This window comes from Quercus lobata, chromosome 7 (genome assembly GCF_001633185.2).
Source record: "Quercus lobata isolate SW786 chromosome 7, ValleyOak3.0 Primary Assembly, whole genome shotgun sequence".
Classification (NCBI taxonomy): domain Eukaryota; kingdom Viridiplantae; phylum Streptophyta; class Magnoliopsida; order Fagales; family Fagaceae; genus Quercus; species Quercus lobata.
Genome location: NC_044910.1, coordinates 17252174 through 17275550, shown reverse-complemented (window position 1 = coordinate 17275550; position 23377 = coordinate 17252174). Strand labels below are relative to the sequence as shown.

Here is a 23377-nt window from a genome sequence, read left to right as displayed (position 1 = left end):
TTATAAGCATTGGTGTATTTTATTATGTTATATGAACTAATCTATGTTAGAAAATAGTTAATGTATTTTGTTGTGGTAGATCAACTTCAATTATGTTAGAAAAGGGTTGATGTATTTTGTTGGGGAATATTAACTTTGTTATGTTAGAAAAAGGTTGATGTATTTTGTTGGAGAATAGAAACTTTTTTATGTTAGAAAAAGGTTGATGTTTTTTGTTATCTTATACTATTTATAAAAAATGAGATGTTGTTTATCATGAGTTTGGTCTCTCTCTCTCTTTAGGTTGTTTGCATCTCCATTGGATGATGGGTTATGTTAGAACCTGTTGTGGAATACTCTGTACCATATTAGTGATATAGGAGCATCTAAGCTTGTTAATTGGAAGATGTTGTTCGGTAGTTTTTATAACAAGTTGTTTAATGACCTTTGTTATGTAGATTTAGAACTAAATGTTTTAATAATTTGGATTTTGAGTTCAAAAACCTTTTGCGTATGGTGTTCATAATATATATATATATATATATATATATATTATAACCTTAGTTTGGTTGTACATCAAATTAACATATGTTTAATTTTATTAGTACACTACCTACGTGCCTTGTTTTATCTTTTTGTCCTTATATCTATTTTCATTGGAGTTTATTACTTAAGCAAATATAATTTTTGCTTTCAGATTTTCGCTTGAAGGTTGTATCCATGGGTCACTCTTTGTTTTGCAAACTTTTTTTTGATGACTCCGATGAGGATGAGATAATCAAAAAAGTTGTCATGATTTCGACATCACAATGTAAACATTGTCGCTATATTAGACGCAATCATTTGGCAGGCCATGAAAGACTTTATCTTGACTACTTTGCCGACTCATCAGTATATCCTGAGAAATTATTTCGGAAGAGATTTTGTATGAGCCGTTCTCTCTTTCTGCGTATTTAATCTAAGATAGAAGCTCATATCCTTACTTTAAGCAAAAAAGAAATGGTAGCAAAAAGTTTGGTTTATCTTCTCCTCAAAAGATTATTGCTGCACTTAGGATGATTGCCTATGGAGTAATGGTGATATTATGGATGGATATGTGCGGATTGGAGAAACCATTGCCATGGAGAGTTTGAAAAAAATTGTTACAGCGGTGATAGATATTTTTTCTGAGGAATATTTAAGAAAGCTAAACAATGAAGACATTGGTAAATTGTTGGCCTATAACGAAATGCGTGAATTTCTAGGTATGCCAAGTTCAATTAATTGCATGCATTAGAAATGAAAAAATTGTCCAACTGAATGGAAATGTCAATATTATGGTCATATTCGTGAGTCCACTATCATTTTGGAAGCAGTGACATCATATGATCTTTGGATATGACATGCATTTTTTGGGTTACTTGGGTCAAATAAATGATATTAATGTGTTACAGTAATCTCCTGTATTTTCTGAGCTAGCACAAGGATGTGCTTCATCGGTTAATTACTTAATTAATGGTAATGACTACATAATGAGATATAATCTTGCCGATAGCATATATCCAAAGTGGTCAACATTTGTGAAAACAATCCCAACTCCACAAGTACCAAATATATATATATATATATATATATATTTGCAAAAGCCCAAGAGGCGTATAGGAAGGATGTTGAGCATGCATTTGGAGTACTCTAAGCATGATTCACAATTATTTGTGGACTTGCATGGTTTTTCTATCCTGAAACGCTCCAATAGATCTTGAAAGCGTGCATAATCCTCCATAACATGATTGTTGAAGATGAGTGAGATGAAAATGAAGCGGTAGACTTTGATTATGAACAAATTAATGAAATGGATAATCTTCCTATACAAGTGTCACGTGAGCATGCAAATGGATTTATGACATTCATCTAAAGTCACGAACGCATTAAAGACCAACAAATTCATTCTCAACTCCAATAAGATCTTATTGAACATTTATGGCAATTGCATTGCGATTTGTAGGAACTTGGGTGTGTGAGTTATGGCATGTGAGTTTTTATTGTAATTTTATGTGAGTTGTGTATGTGAATATTTTTGTGGACTACATTGGTAGTTTAGTGTTGCTAAAACTACTTCAAGTAATATGTTTGCCAAGTTGATAGTTCAATTGGAGTATATCATTTATGGTAATATGTTTTCTAGGTTGATTTTTTTTTTTTAATAAGAATGTGCCAGGTTGATAGTTGATAGTTCAATTGGAGAATATGATTTATGTGATTTATGTAAATAGTGTTGACAGGTTGATTTATATATATGGGAGATCATTGAGAAATTTTTCAAATACTCTGAGCATGGGGCCCACATGTCTGTGAGAGAAATGTGTCATACATTGAGCGTACATGATGCATGCATGATAGTTGAAGAAACAAAATTAATAAATAACATTCATGGTAGTTGAAGGAAAAAAAAAAATCCAAAAAATATGATTGTTCAATTAAAAAAAGTTCTAATTAAAAAAAGCCGGGTTTTAAAAAATGTGCTCACTATGTTCAAATGATCAATTGAAAATACTTTTGGAAACAAAGAATAAATAAAACATAAAGAAAGAATAAAAAGTAATAAAAAAGAATATTTAAATGAAAAACTAAAAATTTTAGGTTGATTGGATGTATTATAAAATGAATGGTTAAAATATATGAGGTAACTTTTTGATTTGCAAACAGTTATAATTTTTTGTTCACTTGCTGTGAATGCTCTAACCACGTTACCCTCTGATACTCATTTTTCGTGTTCTTCCTCAAACGTCTCTTCTCTCTCGCACTCTTTGTTCCTACGCCTCTCTGTTTCTCTCAGGCCTCTCTTCTCTATCATCCCCTCTCTCTCCAACCCTACCCTTCTCTCTGATTCACCCTTTCATTGTCGACTTCGTCTCTCAGGCAACGGCAGTGGTGTGCTCTATCAGGTAACGACAGTGGTGTGGTGGTGGTGGGTTCCAATATGGGGTGGATTTGCAATGAGGTGGTTGTGGGTTCCGATGTGGTGGTGGGTTTGCCCATTAAGTTCTGCCCACCCCAAGACCCATCTCATCTGCCAAAAACCCCCGTTAAAACCCATCCCAACCCAAACAGAGTCTCACAGTTTTTTCCTCTTTCGCATAAAAGTTAAAATACACTCCATTTTCTTATTCTGAAGATACATTCAAGACTAAGCATTTCCTATTTTCCTCTTCAGATCTAACAAATGGGAACCCTTGACATTCTTGGCGACCGCCAGTCCGGTCAGGACGTTCGCACCCAAAACGGTACTGCTCTCTCTCTTTTACAAATACTACTAAAAAAAACTGCTTTTAATAAAATTTGATTTTGTGCAATTTATGGTTGTATTGTAAAGGAACTGACTAAGGTCGTTTTGTGTTTAATGGTGAGTGAAATAGTGATGGCGTGTGGAGCAGTTGCTAATATTGTCAAATCCTCACTAGGTCCTGTTGGTCTCGACAAGGTATTACTACTACCACTACCACTTCTATTACTATTGCTGTTGATGTTGATGCTTATTTTGTTGTTTCAATCTTTCCTTTTTTTTTTTTTTAAAAAAAAATTTTATTTTAATGGTGTATATTCATAATTAACTTTAGTCGATTGATTATTTATTTATTATATAGGCTTGCCAGTGTCATACAATTAGTTGAATGCTGAAATGTAAATGTGTGTGTTTCTTTTTTTACTGTCATTATGTAAGGAATTTTAATTTGCAATTAATTGTAAGATATTGAATGAGCAATATGCGTAGTCTTGTCTGTGTGATGTAAAATTAAGCATGTTGCTGCTTGTTCTTTAAGCTGTGACATTGCTCATGTGGGACATGTTCGTTCATTGAACCCTATTTTTGGATGCTCAAATGGGTTGGAATGACATTTGTGTAAGTCAGTGAAGATTGAAAAGGATATCTTTTTGTTTACTTGTAGGTGTTTTGAGTTCAGAAGGGTACCAACCCCGTAAAGACTAGAAACATAGTTAAGATGCTGAACTGCACGTTAGTGTTATTGCATCATTGATATTAATTGATATGGGTATTGGGGACATACCCTTTTTCCATTTTGATTGCAAAGGTTTTGATATAGTTAAAATACTTAACTGCATGTCAATGTAATTGCCATGTTTACAATATTTATTGATAGAGGTGTTCGTAACTTGCCTTTTTTCCCTGTTCATTGCTACTTTTATTTGGACCATGTAGTTCTGCCAAAGGGTATCATTTGATTTTCTTTTTGATTGATGGTTTTAGATGCTTGTTGATGATATTGGAGATGTGACAATTACTAATGATGGTGCTACAATACTCAAGATGTTAGAAGTTGAGCACCCCGCTGCTAAGGTGGATAAACAGCCTCATCTTGCTCATACTTTGTTTTATTACTGGATGTGTGTTTTGGCTGTGTTACCGAGCTTTGCCACACTGTAACATGTTTTGATTTATAGAAATTTTTTGGTGGTCCACAGGTACTCGTGGAGTTGGCTGAGCTTCAAGACCGAGAAGTTGGAGATGGGACAACATCAGTGGTCATTATTGCTGCAGAGTTGCTGAAGGTAAGTGTAGCCAGCCTGTTAATTTGGGATCTCATGAAAGGAATTTTCTTATGTTCTGATGAAAGATGACTTAATTAATCATGATTATGCGGAGAGCAAATAATAATCATGGTTAGAAAAAGTGAACATCTACTTTACATCCACGATTAAGTGGAATTTTTGGGATCTCATATGATAGCAACTCTTTTATGGTCTGATGGATGATGACTTAATGGTTTATTTAATCATAATTCTGCAGAGAGCAAATGATTTGGTGAGGAACAACATTCACCCTACATCAATAATCAGTGGTTACAGAGTGAGTCTCTGTCTCTCTCTCTCCCCTGTTTTAATTTTGAACTCTAATCAGTTTTACCACTAAGCAAGTGTATTATTTTATGCATAATTTGAATATGTTTTGTGGCTTGTTACTTGGTAAGCTTCCTTAAAGTTTTATCCTTTCTATTTCTCTATGTTTTTAATGTAAATAGCTTGCTATGAGGGAGGCATGCAAATATGTGGAGGAAAAATTGGCCGTGAAGGTAAGGCTCCTCTGTCTTTGTCCCTAAATAGTTGCATGTGTGTGTTTATATGAAACCTGACAATTAAGGTTCATAAGCAGTATTATGAACTGAAGGCATGAATGGCAGTTTGTTTCAATCACTTGCTCTGCCATTACAGACCTTATTATGAGCTTGTGAGTTTTCATCATTTATGCCAAAAATGGCATAGATAGAGGGTCTGATATACAATACTGTGGTTCCCACTAAAGATCATAAAATTATGTAGTATTACATGCTCTGCTTGGGGGGGGGGGGGAACTCTTTTTGTGTTAAGTAATAGATATTTTAGAAAAAAAAAAAAAAATACAAAGTACACGAAGGAGATCAACGTCATCAAAAGTGTGATTATTTCCTTCTCTCCATGCAATTTACATAATGCTTAAAGGAACCACACTCTATATTTTCCTCTTGTAGGACTACCAAACTGGTAAACTTCCCTTTCCAACAAATAAGTAGCTTAATAATCCTTATAGGCATCATGAAATTTCCCAAAAAGAGAAAAAACGAGAGCCCCAAACTCCTTTTGGCTGTACAATGATGTAATAAATGGTTTACTCTCCCCACTAGATGTCACATACAGCACCAGCCTCCAGAACAGGATCACATCTCTCTCATTCTTAGATTGTCCATTGTTGAATTCTATTACAACAGAGCTGCCCCCCAAACAAAGAATGGAACTTTTTGAGGTGCTTTCACACTGCAAATACTCTTCCAAGGGAACATAGAGTACCCTCTCAAAGATTGTGCATCTTCTGTTTCTAGTCAACCTCCTGCACATTATAATGTTGCCTTTTCTTCAAGGATAATTAGAAAAAAACCACTCAACCAAGGAATCCACTTACCTTAGTTCCCGATATTGGGAGGCTCTCAGAAAGTGAAGATCCTAATCTTCGTCTTCTTCTCCTTAATACAAAAAATATGTGGGTACCAAAGCATCCCTACCCTCAGCTAGCAAAAACAAGTATGGAAAGAAATTATTTAAAGCCATCTCCCCACACACGTGATGCCAAAAAAGAACTTCCAAACATCCCCTATCAAAAATTTTGCCATTTCAACCTAGAAGATGGACCTCATTCATTGTGTTCTGGATGGCGATGCTTTGTCTAAGCCATAGCATATCTAACAGTATATATTCTTGTTAAGGCTGTATACTTGTTTTGTTGATTTTTCTAGGTTGAAAAGCTTGGAAAAGATTGTCTAATTAACTGTGCCAAGACAAGCATGTCCTCAAAGTTGATATCTGGTGACAGTGACTTCTTTGCAAATCTGGTATGCTTATTTATTATACATGTGATAAGGATTTATTTTGTTCCTAGAATCTGGATGTTATTGAAATTGACACACTTTCTATACTTAAACAAGCCATTTGTGCATCCAAGCCATCTGTGTATTGTTGGTTTGTGATGAGTGTTTAGTGTGTTTTATTGATTTTTGTATATGATTGTATTTCTAGGTTGTGGAAGCTGTGCAATCTGTTAAAATGACGAATGCAAGGGGGGAAGTCAAATACCCAATTAAGGTAGGTGTTTGTACATTCTCCACATCTTGATTGGGAAGGTTTTGTAGTGTGGACATATGCTTAGAGGAAACTGAAATCTCCTATATTGTTAGTATGTGTTGTGTTTCTTGTGAACTGCTGGCAAGTAAAATCTTTTGCCTGATATGGCTCAACCTGCTTTTCATGGTTTTAGAGACATGCTAAAATTTGTGGATATGAAAGTTGTAATGCCCTAATTGTTCTTATGATGTTCCAGGGAATTAATATTTTGAAAGCTCATGGCAAAAGTGCAAAAGATAGCTATCTTTTGAATGGGTATGCTCTAAATACGGGTCGTGCTGCCCAAGGAATGCCTATTAGAGTTGCCCTTGCAAAGATTGCTTGTCTTGACTTTAATCTTCAGAAAACAAAGATGCAAATGGGTGTCCAAGTCTTAGTTACTGATCCCAGGGAGCTTGAAAAAATTCGTGAAAGGTGATAAGATAATAAAAAGTATTTTCTTTTAGGTTGTGATTGTCATTACTTTATTGATAATTGGCTTTGTGCACCAGTGAAGCATACACCACTTTTTAATTGCTTGCTTCTTTGTAGTAATTGATTTAGTATCCAATTGCCTATATAATAGAGCAGTCTGGTAAAGGAATAAAATCAGCTCATTTCACATATATACATGCATATGATTTTGTATCTTGTTCAAATTCCTTTATTATTCTTTAATGCATGTTTTGCACAACCCAAAGAGTCTCATGCTTTATGCTTTTGCTTTGTGTTGTGACAATCGTAATCACCTCTTCTTTATGGTTATTAAGATGAAAATCATTATGCAATATTTGTCTACTCTTTTGCTCATGTAGAACTTCTTTTGCATTTATCTTAACAGAGAAGCCGATATGACCAAAGAACGCATTCAGAGACTTTTGAAAGCTGGAGCCAATGTTGTTCTGACAACAAAGGGGATTGATGACATGGCACTCAAGGTAAGCTTCTACAGATATTTGATTCTCCAACTGCTTTACAACTATCTCATCCAGCATTAAATTGGCTGGCATGATTATTAGCATTATATCACATGCTACCACTGAGCTTCTCTAATTATATTTTCTAAAGGAACCAGGGCCAATCTGAATTCCATTCATAGTGGACAAATTGGCTTATTACCCAATCACATGCCTATTTCCATGCATTGAGAAATATGTTCGCTCTGAAAAGAGGAAAACACAGTCTTATGGGGTTGAGTAGAAATGTTGAATGTTGTTTGGAAATGTCAGAACCTATGAAACACAAAATTTGTAGGGAATTGGAAGTGTTGAAGTTCCTATTTCTTTTAAGCCCTGAGAAAAAATGAAGTGTATAGTGTTTGGAATATCACTCACCTTGGTATATCCATATACCATAGGAAATATTTAAGGAAGTACATAGAGCTTTTATTTTGTTTTGTTTTAGAGAGGTATTATTGATCTATTGAATTGTCTAAGTTGGTTACTGTACTTACAGTGGGTGGGCTGGGAAAAAGATAATTGAGCTAATGGCCTATTAGAGATGGACGATTTTTTTCTCCTGGTGTAGTTTACTCCTGGTTACTGTTTATAGTGTGATGCTTTGATATGTAAGTTTTAAGTCAATTACTTTCTAGTTTTTATACAGTATGTTGTTGATTGTGTGTTCTATATTGTCTTGAATGGGTTTACTTTAATTATGGTGAATTCAGCCTAACAAGCTGTCTTCTTGGATTATTCTTCTGTGGTTTGGTCCTAGTTTATTGTGTACCTACCATCAAGCCCACAAGCAGATTTAATTTATTGTGTCGATTCTTTGTTGTTGTTCCAGTACTTTGTTGAGGCTGGGGCCATTGCTGTGAGACGTGTTCGCAAGGAGGATATGCGCCATGTTGCCAAGGCAACAGGTGCGACCATGGTAAATTCCTGGCCTGCTTATGCAAAGATATAAATTTTTAAGGCTGTTTTAAATTTTCTTCCAACATTGTCAAATAATCAATGCAATCATGGATGTACAAAGGGCAATAGTCAGTTTGGAATATTGTGATGCAGATTTTCTGAAGCTGCAGAGCTTAAATAATTCTTGGGTGGTGAAAGGAGCAAACTGAAAATAGAATTCTTTCACACCAGCAATTAATGTGACAAAGTTATTTGATATCATAAGTATGCTGAAAGCAGCACTTGGGTGTACATACAGGATATAGTTAGGCTTCTGATTGCTAGTTGAATTTGATCAATATGTGATCAACTTCCCTTCTATCCATAGCATTCTCTAAAGTCTTAGCACAGGTTACTCATGTTTGATCTGGTGATTCTTATAAGCTCTTTGCTTAACCCTAACATAGAGTATGTTTGGCATCAGCTTTAGTTTTTAGCTTTTAGTTTTTATGTCTCAAACAGACACACAGTGTCCAAATATAGAAGCTTTTTCCTTCATCACAAGCATGGGGATTTTTTTAAAATCTCAAATGCCGCGTGATATAGCTTTACTGAAGACAATGGTTTACATTTTTAGCCATAGAAGCTAATCCACTCTAAAACCTGTGTTAACTACACATATAAAACTTAGGGCCTGTTTGGTTGGAGATTTCTACACATGAAAACTGTGGTTTATAAAGTGTTGTGAAAACATGTGTTTATAGTATTTATAAAGCAAAAAATGTGTTTGTTACCATGTTTCAAATAACATATTTCAGTGTGTGAAAAAACATAATTCTGTGTTTGGTATGTGTGTGTGTTTTTTTTAAAAAAGCTGACAAGTGGCCCCCCGGTTGGAATTGAAGAAGGAAGCTTTATGTGTTGTCTAATCAAGTGGGCCCCATGTTTTTCAAAATATTTATAAAAGTGTCATTGAATAACGTTGTTTGAAATTTGAAAACTGGTAAGAGGAGTTTTCCAAATTCAGTGTTTAAATACCCTAAAATGAGCAATGTAACTCAAACATTTCTAAAAAAACACCCTTACCAAACGCATTGTTTTTTTTAGAAACACAATTTTTAGTATTTAAACATTGAAAACTGTTGTTTGGAATCACATACCAAACAAGCTCTTAGCGATTCACTCATTTGTTTGCGTTAGCCGCTCTTGTTGTTTCAAAAGGTAACTGCTTGGAAATCAAGAAATTAAACAGAAATTAAGAACTTAAAAACATTATGTTCACTGGAAAAAGTGAACCAAAGTTACAGCATGTGGGAATTACTCCTCTACTTGGCAAAGCATCTGCCTTAGTGACTTCCGATGTTGTGGCAGTATCATTAAATGTCTACATTCAATTAGTTATTGTTGCCATAATTCTATATATTTATATTGGCAATGAATCCTAAAATAAAATTCTGGTTTTTGACCAATTTCCAGCTTTTGGCCTTTAAGGTTGCATTTCAATTGCAAGGTTTTTTACTTCATTAATCCTATAATTAGTGTCTTAATAGAAATGATTAATATTATAAAAAATAATCAATTTTAAAACATTTCAAACTTTCAACAAAACTTTACGAAGTTGTCTTTTGAAAGTAATGTGTATTGTGGGTGTTGTGGAAAAGTTCAGAAATAATGCTATAAATTTTGGATGTGGACATGCATTATTGAACAAGTAAAAAATTGCAATTTGCACCACTTATTATAGAATTGAGTACCATCCTATTCATGTTCTCATGTAAGTGTAGTGGTATGCGTACAGTTGAATATGCTTCTCTCTTGTTGGCTGTTTTATATGTTAATATAAAATATATTTTTTAAAGTTTCCTTTTGGACATTAATTTAGCCCTTGCCTAATAAATTAAACCATGTGTGTATCGGCACCTATCAATTTCCATTTCTTCCAGAATTCCCATATGATGTCTAGGAGCAGTGATGTCTATGATTTTAGTGAGGTTGCTTGGTTGAGGCTGTCTTCAGTTTTGTCTTAGAGAATGCCTTGTTAGACTTGAGCATGAGACCTTATTGCACTTCTTGTCATGTTGGCATCTGATTGGTTTGAATGCACATGCTCCCAACTTAATTAATAGATTTTGTAGAACGTTGATCCTGAATTTCCAGTGATGACTTTTCCTATAGGACATGTATGGGGCGGGAATCTTTGGAATCTATGTTTAGTTCTTTCTTTATTTAATTCAAGTTCGCACATTGTTGATTCTCCGCTGTGTGTTTTTGATAATTTTACTGGATTTTGGACAGGTTAACCATTATAATTCTTTTTATGATTGTGTACTATTGATGGATGATGCAGGTCTCAACATTTGCTGATATGGAGGGAGAGGAATCATTTGACTCTTCACTGTTAGGATCTGCAGATGAAGTTGTTGAGGAACGCATTGCTGATGATGATGTAATATTGATAAAGGGGACTAAAACTACAAGTGCAGTGAGTAATTTATTTTATTTTGAATTTGGATTTAGTTTTTATTTATATATATATATATATATTTGAGCTATTTTCTGAAACTTAATATAAAAATTTAGTTTTTGTTTTATTTTATTTATTATTATTATTTTTTAATGTATTGATTGTTACATATTAGTTACACGTTGTTTTCATGCACAGTTTCCTGATATTTCCTTTTTACAACATACTTTCTCTAGGTTTCCTTGATCCTCCGAGGGGCGAATGACTATATGCTTGATGAGATGGAGAGAGCTCTGCATGATTCTCTTTCTATTGTTAAAAGGACCCTTGAATCCAATACGGTAAACTTTGTCTCTTTCTTTATACATGATTATAATTACGTTAGAATCTGCTTTGTGGCCATTGAGCTTTCTATTGTGTCTGCTGTTAAGCTTTTCGTGTATCTTAGTGGCACAATTGTTGCTGTGGAATGCATACTAGATTTGGATTATAGTTTTTTTTACTTGATATGTCATTACATTAATTATTTGGATATTTAGAACCCTGTTTTTTTTGGTAATAATAATTTTATTGAAATGAGACTACTTCGTGGAAGAAGACATGAAAGTAGTCTAAAGAATTCCAATTGAAGAAATATCTACGAGTCATCACCAAAATCTTATCATGAAATTTGAAATATTAGGAATCTGGTGATCTGACAAGCTTTCAAGCCTGGCATGCTAATTGCTAAAGCATGCATATGCACAAGAGAGTCATTTCCAGTCGAACAGAATCTTTTGAGATTGGAAAAGAACTTCATATTTGTTCTTTTGTTATTCTTTAGTGTGGAATTAATGCACTTTGGCATGACTTAATTTCTAGCCCAGATGATAACCACCAAAAAATGACAAGAGAGTAGTTACTAATTTAGTAGAATTGTGAAATTGTATCATCTTTCTGGTGTTGAGCAAAATCTTTTAGAAGATATATCAAATTATTTGGCAAAATTAGAGTTATCAATTGTTTCATCATCATGAGTTATTTCGCATTTGCAGGGTTTGCTATTCAGCTGCTCATGGATTCAAATGGGCTATTTCATTTTTTTCTTCTCTCAATTTCAAATAGGACATTTTTCTCTCCCCTCCCCCAAACGAGTCTTTTCCCCCCAAAAAAGTCTGGAAGTTGTGTGCAATTTTTCTAACAATAAAAAAGAGCAATTGGAATTCATTTATCAATGTGGTTTTCATATTTCCTATCATATTCTTCATTGTCATATTGTGCAATACAGGTTGTTGCAGGTGGAGGTGCAGTTGAGGCTGCCTTGTCTGGGTATTTGGAGTGCCTTGCAACAACTTTAGGATCCCGTGAACAGTTGGCAATTGCAGAATTTGCCGAATCTTTGTTAATTATCCCAAAGGTTTACTATAATTTATGAGTGCATGGTATAAGCCCCCATTTCCACTGATATTATTGAAGAGACAATAACATGTGTTTGTTTCAGGTGCTTGCCGTCAATGCTGCCAAGGATGCCACCGATTTAGTTGCAAAACTACGGGCTTACCATACCATAGCACAAACCCATGCTGATAAGAAGCATTTATCCAGGTATTTGTTTGGAAGCTCCTGTGAGTGGCATTCTGGATTAAAGCTCATTGCTCCCCATCATTCTCTGCAATTTCTGTAACCTGAAACTAATCACACTAGATATTCGTTTTGAGTAGGTTACTGTTTATTCTTTTTTGTCTTTTCCCTGAACTGAAACTAATCACACTAAAAATCATTTCCATTCAAGTGGTTACAACATTCCTGCTACTGTGGGTTACAGTTCATTCTTGGTAAGCTTGACAGTTATGGAATTTGTATGCAGTGCAGTGTGTACAAAGTTACTTCAATACTATCATTATATTATACCATTTGAGGAACACTGATGAGTTCTATTTCAAATAATGCTTCCTTCCCTTTGTGTTCAAAACTCACTGCATATGTAACTTACCAATAAAACAAAACTATTGTTTTGAGGGAACAATCATACAGTGTAATAGGTAATAGGATAATAATAACTTGTGTTTGTGTCGTGTATATGTTTGTGTGAGAGAGAGTTCATAATGTGGATTTTTAGGGAGTCTGACCTGAGCGATCTAAGTACATTTCTTGCATGGAAATTTTGTCACATGATCTGTCATTCCATATTTAGTTGTTTTGGTTATTTAATTATTGCAGCATGGGACTGGACCTTTTGAAGGGAACAGTTCGTAACAACTTAGAAGCCGGAGTCATTGAGCCTGCGATGAGTAAAGTGAAGATAATTCAGGTAAATGTTGTCAAACATACAAATGCTGTTGTAACAAACTTATTATATAGTTTTGAAATGGCTCTTAAAGTTGTTTCCTGAAATTTGCTATTTGACAGTTTGCGACTGAAGCAGCAATAACAATTCTTCGAATTGATGACATGATCAAGCTTGTCAAAGATGAAAGTCAGGGCAATGAGGATTAGGATTGGTTTTTGTTTGGAAAAAGAAGGCGAGAGATTTTTTTTGTAGTTTGTTGCCGAGGACTCTCTGGTGTCATTCTTGTAATTTTTCTGAGGCAATCTCGCTCTCTATTCTTTTTGGTCTTGTATTGTTACCGCTTAATTTTATGGTAATGTCCTGGTACTTAAGTAGATTTTGTTGTAGAAATGACAACTCAAGCAAAGACTGGGAAATGTGCGGTTGTGTTGTTCAGTTTTTGGGTTTATGGCTTGATCAAGCTCTCTTTATCACTACCATTTTGTGTATTTTTCTGCACGTAGTTTCTTCTTGTATAACGATGAGATTGTAACAAATGTTTAGGCAAAAACTACGAGTAGTTTTGTGGCCAAATCATCAACTAATATTCGTTTCCATGTAAAACCTGTACTTGCGCACCTTGGCCCAGGCAGTGTACAACTTAGTTTAATTGAAGCAGGCAATATTCTTTGTAAGCTTAGTTTGTTTGTTAAGAAGCACGGTTAATCTTACAATAGAGCGGTAATAGTTTGGATGGATCTAGATGGCTTGAACTATCAAGTAGATTTGTGAACGAAAATAGTAGGTTGCTAGGTTGCTTTTATCGAGTCGTCTAGTAAATTAATTGTGAAGAAATTTTTTTCGTCGGGTGAAGTTGGTGAGATTTGGTTTGGCTTAGAGCTCACCGTGTATTAATCTCCAATAAGAACATCATATTGAAATCAAGTAGAAGAATCTTGTTGAACTTATGAAAGCCAGAACTGTCTTTCTCATTCTAGTGATCACGATGCAAGTTGGGTTCTACGGGAAAAAAAGTAGTTTTGGTCTGCCATTATAGGGACATTTGCAACCTATGTTGGCACATTTGTATTTACTGCTACTTAAACCATGATCAATGAAGTTTTCATTTGTAGTTGTCTTATTGAGAAGGAAAAAATTGTAGAGCATAGATAGCCCCATTGCTCGAATCGCATGGCCTCAGTCACCATGGCCTCCTTCGATTCTTTGAGCTGAACGCCACTCAATTGTTGATTGGAATAAGACTGTTTTAAACCATTGTTAGGGTTCTCAAAGTGCCTTAAGATGAAGCATATGATCTAATCCTCTTTGCAGATATTTGCTGCGATGTGATTTGGTGGACCAGAAACAAACAACAGGAGGTGTAGGAACCGATAGACCCTCTAAAAATAGCAAATCAGATCCAAACAGTTTATGCAAACTCACTCTAGAACTTATCTATCTCAGCAATCTTGCTACTCTTTTTATCATGTTTTTGAGAAGTAAATTTTTATGGTCCACAATGTTTAAAGGTTTAGGGTTTAAGGACTTTACTAGTTGAGCTAACTAGAATCTATATATTTGTGGGTTCTAATTAGCTCAATTGGTAACGTCTTTGATGGTTGAATAAGAGATTTGAGATTCAATTCCTGCCTATACTAAAAACCGATTGGTATTGGTATCTCCATTTTATGATAAAGAGTACAATTATCAGAAGCATACGTCATAGGTTGAAACTCTATATAAAAAAGGGTAAACTACATATTTAGTCCCTAACTTTTAGGTTATTTGTCAATTTGATCACTAACATTTCAAATGTATCAATCGAGCCCCTAACCTTTGGACATTATGTCAAATGGTCTTTGCTATTAAGTGATGGATGGAAAATGTTAAGGTAGCTAATGATCCAAATAAAAAATAGTTTTTTTTGCCAACACAGATACCACGTGTAATGCTGACTAGGATTAAACTTAAAAAAAAAAAAACAAAAACAAAAAACAAAAGAAATCAACTATTGAATGAAGACCTCAAGTTCTTGGGATCAAATCAAAATCTTGATCTAACTGCTTAGGACCCATAGACCACAGCCCAACTTCATGTTTTGGTTGAGAGAGAAAGGTTGAAAGGGTGAGCCCCAAAGTTTGCCGATCGATGGTGAGCTTCACGATTCTATCCTTGAAGTCTAGCACACGTTCTGCTTGTCCCTCTCATTGGTGGAGTCGTTGAACTTGACATGGTCATTAGACGTATATGTGAACTCAATCAGTCTAGCTAATGTATGAAAACAAAGATAACCTATGGGATGAAAATGCATTGGGCAATTCGAATCCAAACAATTCGAACAAACTATTAGATTTTAGAAACTATTGTTAAAAAAATATTCTAATAAATTAAACTTTTGATTTATAAAACCCAAAACTCAATTACTTTCTACACTATTTGTTAGATGTTAGATTGTAATTCATCAATATAGCTTTACTGTAAATTTGTAATGTAAAGGTAGTGTAAAGTTTGTACATAGAGATAAACTACATGTTGTTTATTACTACTTAGTCAAGCTACATATAGTTTTACTGTATAGAAGAGGTAGTTAGGAATAGTTGATAGATGGCACTTGTTCTTTGGATAGTTTGTTAGTCTTTCCCTGTTTCCTATATAAGAAACAGAGCTTGTTTATATTCAATCAATGTGAATTCAATGCATATTCAGAAATCTCCTTCTTCTTCATCTCTAATCTAATTCCTCCATTGATGAAGCTTGTCATATGCATGAATTCTAACATGGTATCAGAGCTGAACTAAAATTCAGAGCCTTCAATCTCGGTACTCTCTGCAATTCTTAGTTCAATACTTCTTGTTTTCTTTCCGTTTCTAGTGGTACTTTCAATCAAGTTGTTCATTCTTTACTTGATTCTCACACTAGATTCTTTTCCCTAGATCTTGATTTCTTTCCGGTAATTGGCAGATCTAATTTCTTGATTTAGGGTTTATCTTGTTGATTGTGATATTTGTAATTGAATTCTGTTGGTAATTGCAATTGGATTGTTGTTCGTTCAAATCCCTTGATCAACCAAGATTGTGATTTGATTGTTTGTGTCTGAGAATTTTGATTTGTTGGTTGATCAATTCTAGTTCAGAAGTGATAGTTCTTGGAGGTTTTGTGTGATTCTTGATTGCACTTTGACATTCTTGATTTTACATCTGAGTTTGAGGATATGGCAGACAGTACTTCAAGTACTTCTGTTCCATCTATTCAGCCATAGGAGAATTCTTCTAGCCCTTACTACTTGTCCAGTAGTGATAATCCAAGGGTTTTCCTTATTGTTCGACATTTGATTGAAGAAAATTATAGCACTTGGAGTAGAACTATTTTTATTGCTTTGGATGCAAAAACCAAGTTGGGTTTTATTGATGGTTCCATCTCAAAGCCTCTTTCTGTTGATCACCCCTGTTACATAGCCTGGTGTAAATGTAATAGCACTGTTTTGGCCTGGTTGTTTAACTCAGTTTCTAGAGATTTACAGCCTAGCATAGTGTATTTCAAGATAGCAAGAGAGGTATGGCTTGAATTGCAACATAGGTTTTCTCAAGGTAATGGTCCTCAGATTTTTGAGCTAAGAAGGGAAGTTTTTTCGAGTCAGGAGGATCTAACCATCAATGCCTATTATACAAAGTTTAAAGGTTTATGGGATGAGCTATCAGAATACAGGACCTGTTCTTGTGGTCATCAAGCTGAAGAATGTGTTATGTCTTTTTTGATGGGTCTTAATGATACTTACACAACTGTGAGAGGGCAGATCTTGTTAATGGATCCTATTCCTTCTTTAAGCAAGGTATTTTCTCCCTTGGTTCAAGATGAGAAACAAAGGAAAGTCAGTAAGACTCCCACCACTGAAGCTTCAGCCTTAGCAGTCAAGAACAATGGTTCTTTTGTTAAAGGATCTAACAAGGGTAAGTCTGGTAGACCTCAGTGCACTCACTGTGGAGCTTTGGGTCATGTTGCTGATAAATGTTACAAATTACATGGCTACCCACTTGGTTACAAGTTTAAGAACAAGGGACAGCAAGGTGGACATTCTTCTTTTGCTAGCAATGTTGTTTCCACTGAATGCATCAATGAAGAAAGTTTTAATCTCATTAAGTCAGAATATCAACAGCTCCTTGCCTTGATCAACTCTCAAAACCATTTTGGTGTGCAAGCTTTATAAGCTTCCACTTATGGTGTTCATCAAGTAGCCACCATTATCTCTCAACCTCCTTCACGGCCTTCTTTGGATCTTCAAGACCATGAGATGTCTGGTATCAGTTCTTCTATTCCTCTTTTCTCTCACCTTCCAAGATTGGTTTCACCTTCTTTGGACTATTTAGTTTTTTCTTCTCAAGTTGATACTACTCATCTTTTTTCCACTGATTGGATTAATTCTTGATAGTGGAGCAACAAATCACATGATTCATTCACTTCAATTCTTTACTTCCATCACTTCCGTTGTTCATTTTTCTGTTAGACTTCCTAATGGAGACATGGCTAAGGTCACTCATATAGGAACTGTTAAGTTAACTTCTACATTGACACTGGACAATGTGCATTGCATTCCATCATTTTCATTTAATCTTGTGTCTATATCAACAAGCTAACACAATCTCCTTCTTGCTGTTGAATATTTCTTTCTCATTACTATTTTATCCAGGACTTATAGCCTTGGAAGATGATTGGGTTCGGTTGAAAGCAAGGAGGCTTTTATACATTGGAGCTTGCAGACTTTGTTCTTCCTAAATCTGTTTCTGATGTGTTGTCCAAGCTTTTTTCTTTCAGCTTTGAAAATTTAGTCCAATCTTGTAATTCTGCTTCTGTAATTGATAGTACTAGTCTTTGGCATAGCAGGTTAGGGCATCATTCCTTTCAAATATTAGCCATTTTACAAACTCTTGTACCTGATGTTATCAATTGCAGCAATAATAAGTCTTTTGATTGTCCTATTTGTCCTATTGCTAAGCAAAAATGGTTGCCTTTTCAATCTTCTGTTCATTTTCTAATTCTTGTTTTGATTTGATTCATGTTGACATTTGGGGACCTTATTCCACCCCTTCATTGAATGGTTCTAAATACTTCCTTACTATTGTGGATGACTTTAGTAGATGCACTTGGACTTTTGTCATGTCACATAAGTCTGATGTTTCCCATTTAATTTAGTCCTTTTACAATTTGGTAGTTACTCAGTTTAACAAAACTATCAAAATTATTAGGTCTGACAATGGTCCAGAATTTGCCTTGCATTCTTTCAATGCTTCTAAGGGTATCATACACCAATTATCTTGTATAGAAACACCTCAACAAAATTTCATTGTTGAGAGAAAGCATCAACATCTTTTAAATGTGGCCAAAGCTTTAAGGTTTCATGCTTGTTAACAATTAAAGTTCTGGAGTGATTGTATTCTCATTGCCACTTACCATATCAATAGGATCCCTAGTCCCTTATTACAAGACCTTACTCCCTATGAAAAGTTGTTAGGACATCCACCCACTTATTCTTATCTTAGAGTGTTTGGTTGTCTTTGCTATGCATCTACCTTAGCTAGAGACAGAACTAAGTTTGACCCTAGAGCAAAGTCTTGCATCATTCTTGGTTATCCAAAAGGTGTTAAGGGATATAAATTGTAGGATCTTAGAACCAAGTTTTGTTTCTTGTCTAGAGATGTTGTTTTTAAGGAATCTATTTTCCCTTTCAAGTCTTGGATTTCCAAGTATGTCAATGTCAATCCTCCTTCTACTCCTTCTCATTATGTTTTTCCTCCTCAATCTTATATTCCTGATCATTCTTCTAAATTTCCTCTTGCTTCTGCTGAGTTTTCTCCTCCAATTTCATTTTTTGATATGGATGTGCCACCTGATGACTTCCCTGATTTGGTTCATCCTAATGATGTTTCAAATTTGGCTGATTCCCCTAATTTGATTAAGCCTACTGCTGTTTCTACTCAACTTGATTCCATTGGTCTTATTCCTCCTGCACCCCAAATTTGTGATGTTGTTCCTATTAGGCAGTTTTCTAGACCTCACAAGCCACCAACTTATCTAAAAGATTATCATTATAATCTTGTTGTTGCTCCTATGTTGGCTTCAGCTGCTTTCAGTCAATCAAATGATTCCTTTGCTCCTGATTCAAGTATTTTGTATCCCCTTTCATCTACTCTTTCTTACACTAAACTGTCCTTCTCTTAAAGAACATTCTCCATTGCACTCACTGTTCACAAGGAACCTGATACTTATGCTCAGGCCATTTTAGATCCTAAATGGCAAGAGGCTATGCAGGCAGAGATTGATGCTTTGCAAGCTAATAATACCTAGGTTATGACTCCTCTTCCTCTTGGCAAGGTTGCCATAGGGTGTAAATGAGTTTTTAAGATTAAACTCAAATTAAATGGGTCTATTGAGAGGTATAAGGCAAGATTAGTTGCCAAGGGGTATACTTAGACTGAAGGGGTTGATTTCTATGAGACTTTTTCTCCTGTTGTGAAGTTTACCACAGTCAGGACATTGCTTGCTCTTGCTACCATTCAAAGTTGTTATCTTACTCAATTGGATGTCAACAATGCTTTCCTCCATGGTGACTTGAATGAGGAAGTTTACATGGTTCCTCCACCTGGGTTTGGCAGCAAGGGGGAGGTGTGCAAGCTTACCAAGTCCTTGTATGGTCTTAAACAGGCTAGTAGGCAATGATTTGCTAAACTATCTTCAACCATCATTGATCATGGCTTTGTTCAATTAAAATCAGATTATTTTGTGTTTACTAGAGTTCAAAAGGGTTCCATTATCATCTTGCTGGTCTATGTTGATGATATATTGATAGCAAGTAATGATGTGGATGCTGTGAGTGCTTTCAAACAGTTTTTGGACAACAAGTTTAAGCTTAAGGATCTTGGTACTTTGAAGTTCTTCTTGGGGCTTGAAGTGGCAAGAACTACTAAAGGAATTTCTTTGTGTTAGAGAAATTTCACCATTGAGTTACTATCAGACACAGGGTTGTTGGCTTGCAAACCCTTAAAAGTTCCTATGGATCAATCACTCAACTTGAGCAGAGTGGAGATAATGTACCTGATCCTTCCTTGTATAGAAGGTTGACAGGCAAACTTCTCTAATTGACACTTACATGACTAGACATTAGCTATTCTGTCCACAAGTTAAGTCAGTTCATGAGTACTCCTAAAATGCCACATCTTCAAGCAGCCTTCAAGATATTGAAGTACTTGAAGAAGACACCAAGACAAGGTCTTTTCCTATTTGCACAGTCTGACTTGAAGTTGAAGTGTTACTGTGATGCGGATTGGGCTGCTTGTATTAACACTAGAAGGTCCATCTCTGGTTTTGTATCTTCTTAGGTGAATCCTTGATTTCATGGAAATGTAAGAAGCAGTAGGTAGTTTCAAGATCTTCTGCAAAGTCAGAATATAGAGCTATGGCTTGTGTGACTAGTGAGATAGTTTGGTTAGTTGCTTTACTTGATACTTTTGGTTATACACACAAAGGACCAACTTCTCTCTACTATGATAGCAAGGCAGCCCTCTACATTGTTGCAAACCCTGTGTTTCATGAAAGAACCAAGCATATAGAGATTGATTGTCACTTCATTAGGGAGAAGATTGAAGATGGAGTGATCAAGACCTTCCATGTGCCTACGAGACATCAGCTAGCTAATTTGTTTACTAAACCTCTCCATCAAAAGCAATTTATATTTCTTTTATCCAAGATGAACCTGATCAACATCTACAGTTCATCTTGAGGGGGAGTGTTAGATGTTAGATTGTAATTCATCATTATAACTTTACTGAAAATTTGTAATGTAAAGGTAGTGTAAAGTTTGTACATAGAGATAAACTATATGTCTTTTATTACTAGTTAGTTAGGCTACATATAGTTTTACTGTATAGAAGAGGTAGTTAGGAATAGTTGACAAATGGCACTTATTCTTTGGATAGTTTGTTAGTCTTTCTCTGTTTCCTATATAAGAAACAAAGCTTGTTTATATTCAATCAATGTGAATTCAATGCATATTCAAATGCTCCTTCTTCTTCATCTCTGATCTAATTCCTCCATTGATGAAGCTTGTCATATGTGTGAATTCTAACAGTCTGTCAACTGTTCCTAACTACCTCTTCTATACAGTAAAACTATATGCAGGCTGACTAACTAGTAATAAACGACATGTAGTTTATCTCTATGTACAAACTTTACACTACCTTTATAGATTTATAGTAAAGCTATATTGATGATTTACACCACCTCATTTTAATTTATTTCAAACATTATCTTTTTATTGAAGAAATGGAATACTTGACATTTTGATTTTTGAAAAGGTTTTTCAAACAATATATACATATACACACACACACACACACACACACATGTGAGTAATTATTTACTTAAAATAACATGTGAGTATTAACTTCAAAGAATATTTACAAATAAAAACATATGAGGTATATACATAGTTAACATGTGAGTAGAATATTTAGTAGGTAGATAGCATATGAATACTACTATACATAAACAAACTACAACACAAAAAGGAGAGAGGGATTAGAAGAGTAGCAACTCGTTGTCATCTACGATTTTCTCAATTTTATTATTATGCAAAAAAAAGAAAAAAGAAAAAAAGAAAAAAAGAAAAGAAAGACAAATGGGATACATTAGTGCCAAAATGATAGGAGGGACAATGTAAGCTTGATTGGTGTCCAAGGAAAATTATTGTGTATTCCTAGAGTACCATAAATGCGTACTCCTTCCTCTCACATAAATGATGGGTCTCACTAATTAAATTTATGGTGGGACCGACCATTCATGTAAGAGGGGGGAGTACATATTTATGGTACTCCGGGAGTAACTAATAATTTTCCAGTGTCCAGGGACATAAGAAAATGAGCCATGGATACAAATACAACACTATTCTAAGGAAAAGTTTGAAATTATAATGTATGAACAAATTTTCAGCGTAAACTTTATTTATTTATTTTTTTTGAAAAAGGATATTTGGAAAGACACTTTTTTTAGGAAAGGTATTTAAAGTTCTCTTTGAAAGAGAGAAAGACTTCTTTTTTTGAAAGAAATTCCAGCGTAGTAAAAACATTTTTCCAATGGGGTAAAAACATTTTTTCTAAAGACTTTTTGTTTTTTTTTTTTTGTTTTTTGGATTTTTGAAAGAAGTGAACAATTTTTTTTTTGAAAGAAATTCCAATGTGGTAAAAACATTTTATTATTTTCGGATTTTTGAAAGGAAAGAACAAAACATTCTTTTTGGGCATTTTCTAACGTGGTAAAAACATTTTTGAAACAGTTTTTTTTTTTTTTTTTTTTTTACAAATTATTTTTGGATTTTTCTTGAAAGAAGTGGGGTAAAAACACTTTTTTGGCATTTTAGAAAAAGACAGCTTCTTTAAGAAAAGCATTTTTTTTTTTTTTTTTTTTTTTTTGTTCTAAGGAAAGTTTTAAAAGGGAAACTCTTTTTTTTTTTTTTTTGAAAGAATTTGTTTTAAAAAGAATATTTTTAGAATATTTTTTTTTTTAAAAGAAAAAAGCGATTCCTTAGAAGAGTACGTTAAGGACTTGTTTTAACCAAGCAATTTTATTTGGCAACGTAATTGATGAGAAAGGTAAAGGAGCAATAATAAAGTGCAGAAAAATAAATAGCAAAGTAAATAAAGTGCTGAAATTCAAATGAAATTAAAATAAAGAGCATAAATTTAAATGAAATTAAAATAAAGAGCAGAAATTTAAAAGACATTAAAATAAAGTATAGAAATTTAAATGACATTAAAATAAAGTGCAGAAATATTGTAAAGTTTTATTGGAAAAAGATTTTTTTTTTTTTTGGTGTCTCTTTTAAATAGATTTTTATCTCTTTCAAGCCTTATGGATGCTTCATTTAAAAGAAATGAGAGTTCTAAGCTATCAATCATTCTTATGAGACATATCTATATTGTGCTTTACTTGAGATTTAAAAACCATTTAAGAGAGATAGATAGAAAATCCTTGAAAATGAAATAAAGGGCAGAGGGATGGCGCAAGAAATTAAAGTGATGAAATAAAATAAAAGGGAAGGGATTACTTGAAAATAAAATGAATGACATAAGTGTAAAGGGAAGGGATTACTTGAAAATAAAATGAATGACATAAATGTAAAGGGAAGGGGATTACTTGAAAATAAAATGGTTGACATAAATGTAAAGCAAGAACAAA

General features: G+C 34.3%; 2 protein-coding genes across 2 annotated transcripts; both read left to right on the top strand.

Annotated features, from left to right (window-relative positions):
* The first annotated feature begins 2663 nt into the window (after positions 1-2663).
* LOC115953239 (T-complex protein 1 subunit alpha) lies at positions 2664-13650 on the top strand. The gene is made up of 18 exons (XM_031070775.1): positions 2664-2903; positions 3173-3242; positions 3375-3439; positions 4226-4315; positions 4441-4527; positions 4766-4825; positions 4998-5048; positions 6243-6338; positions 6523-6588; positions 6824-7041; positions 7448-7544; positions 8395-8481; positions 10789-10923; positions 11142-11246; positions 12173-12301; positions 12386-12489; positions 13105-13195; positions 13294-13650. Exons 2-18 carry the CDS (start codon positions 3182-3184, stop codon positions 13378-13380), a joined length of 1629 nt encoding a protein of 542 aa, XP_030926635.1. The 5' UTR covers positions 2664-2903; positions 3173-3181; the 3' UTR covers positions 13381-13650.
* A 2714-nt stretch (positions 13651-16364) lies between these two features.
* Positions 16365-17357, top strand: LOC115951685. Its single transcript, XM_031068844.1, has 2 exons — positions 16365-16383; positions 16657-17357. Exons 1-2 carry the CDS (start codon positions 16365-16367, stop codon positions 17355-17357), a joined length of 720 nt encoding a protein of 239 aa, XP_030924704.1.
* Positions 17358-23377: the final 6020 nt, after the last annotated feature.

Excerpts from the sequence above, each read along its gene's own strand:
- LOC115953239 (XM_031070775.1), top strand. The coding sequence starts at position 3,182 with ATGGGAACCCTTGACATTCTTGGCGACCGCCAGTCCGGTCAGGACGTT. Across the intron at positions 4,528-4,765 it reads TTGCTGCAGAGTTGCTGAAG|AGAGCAAATGATTTGGTGAG; the intron begins GTAAGTGTAGCC and ends ATAATTCTGCAG. Across the intron at positions 12,302-12,385 it reads CTTTGTTAATTATCCCAAAG|GTGCTTGCCGTCAATGCTGC; the intron begins GTTTACTATAAT and ends TGTTTGTTTCAG.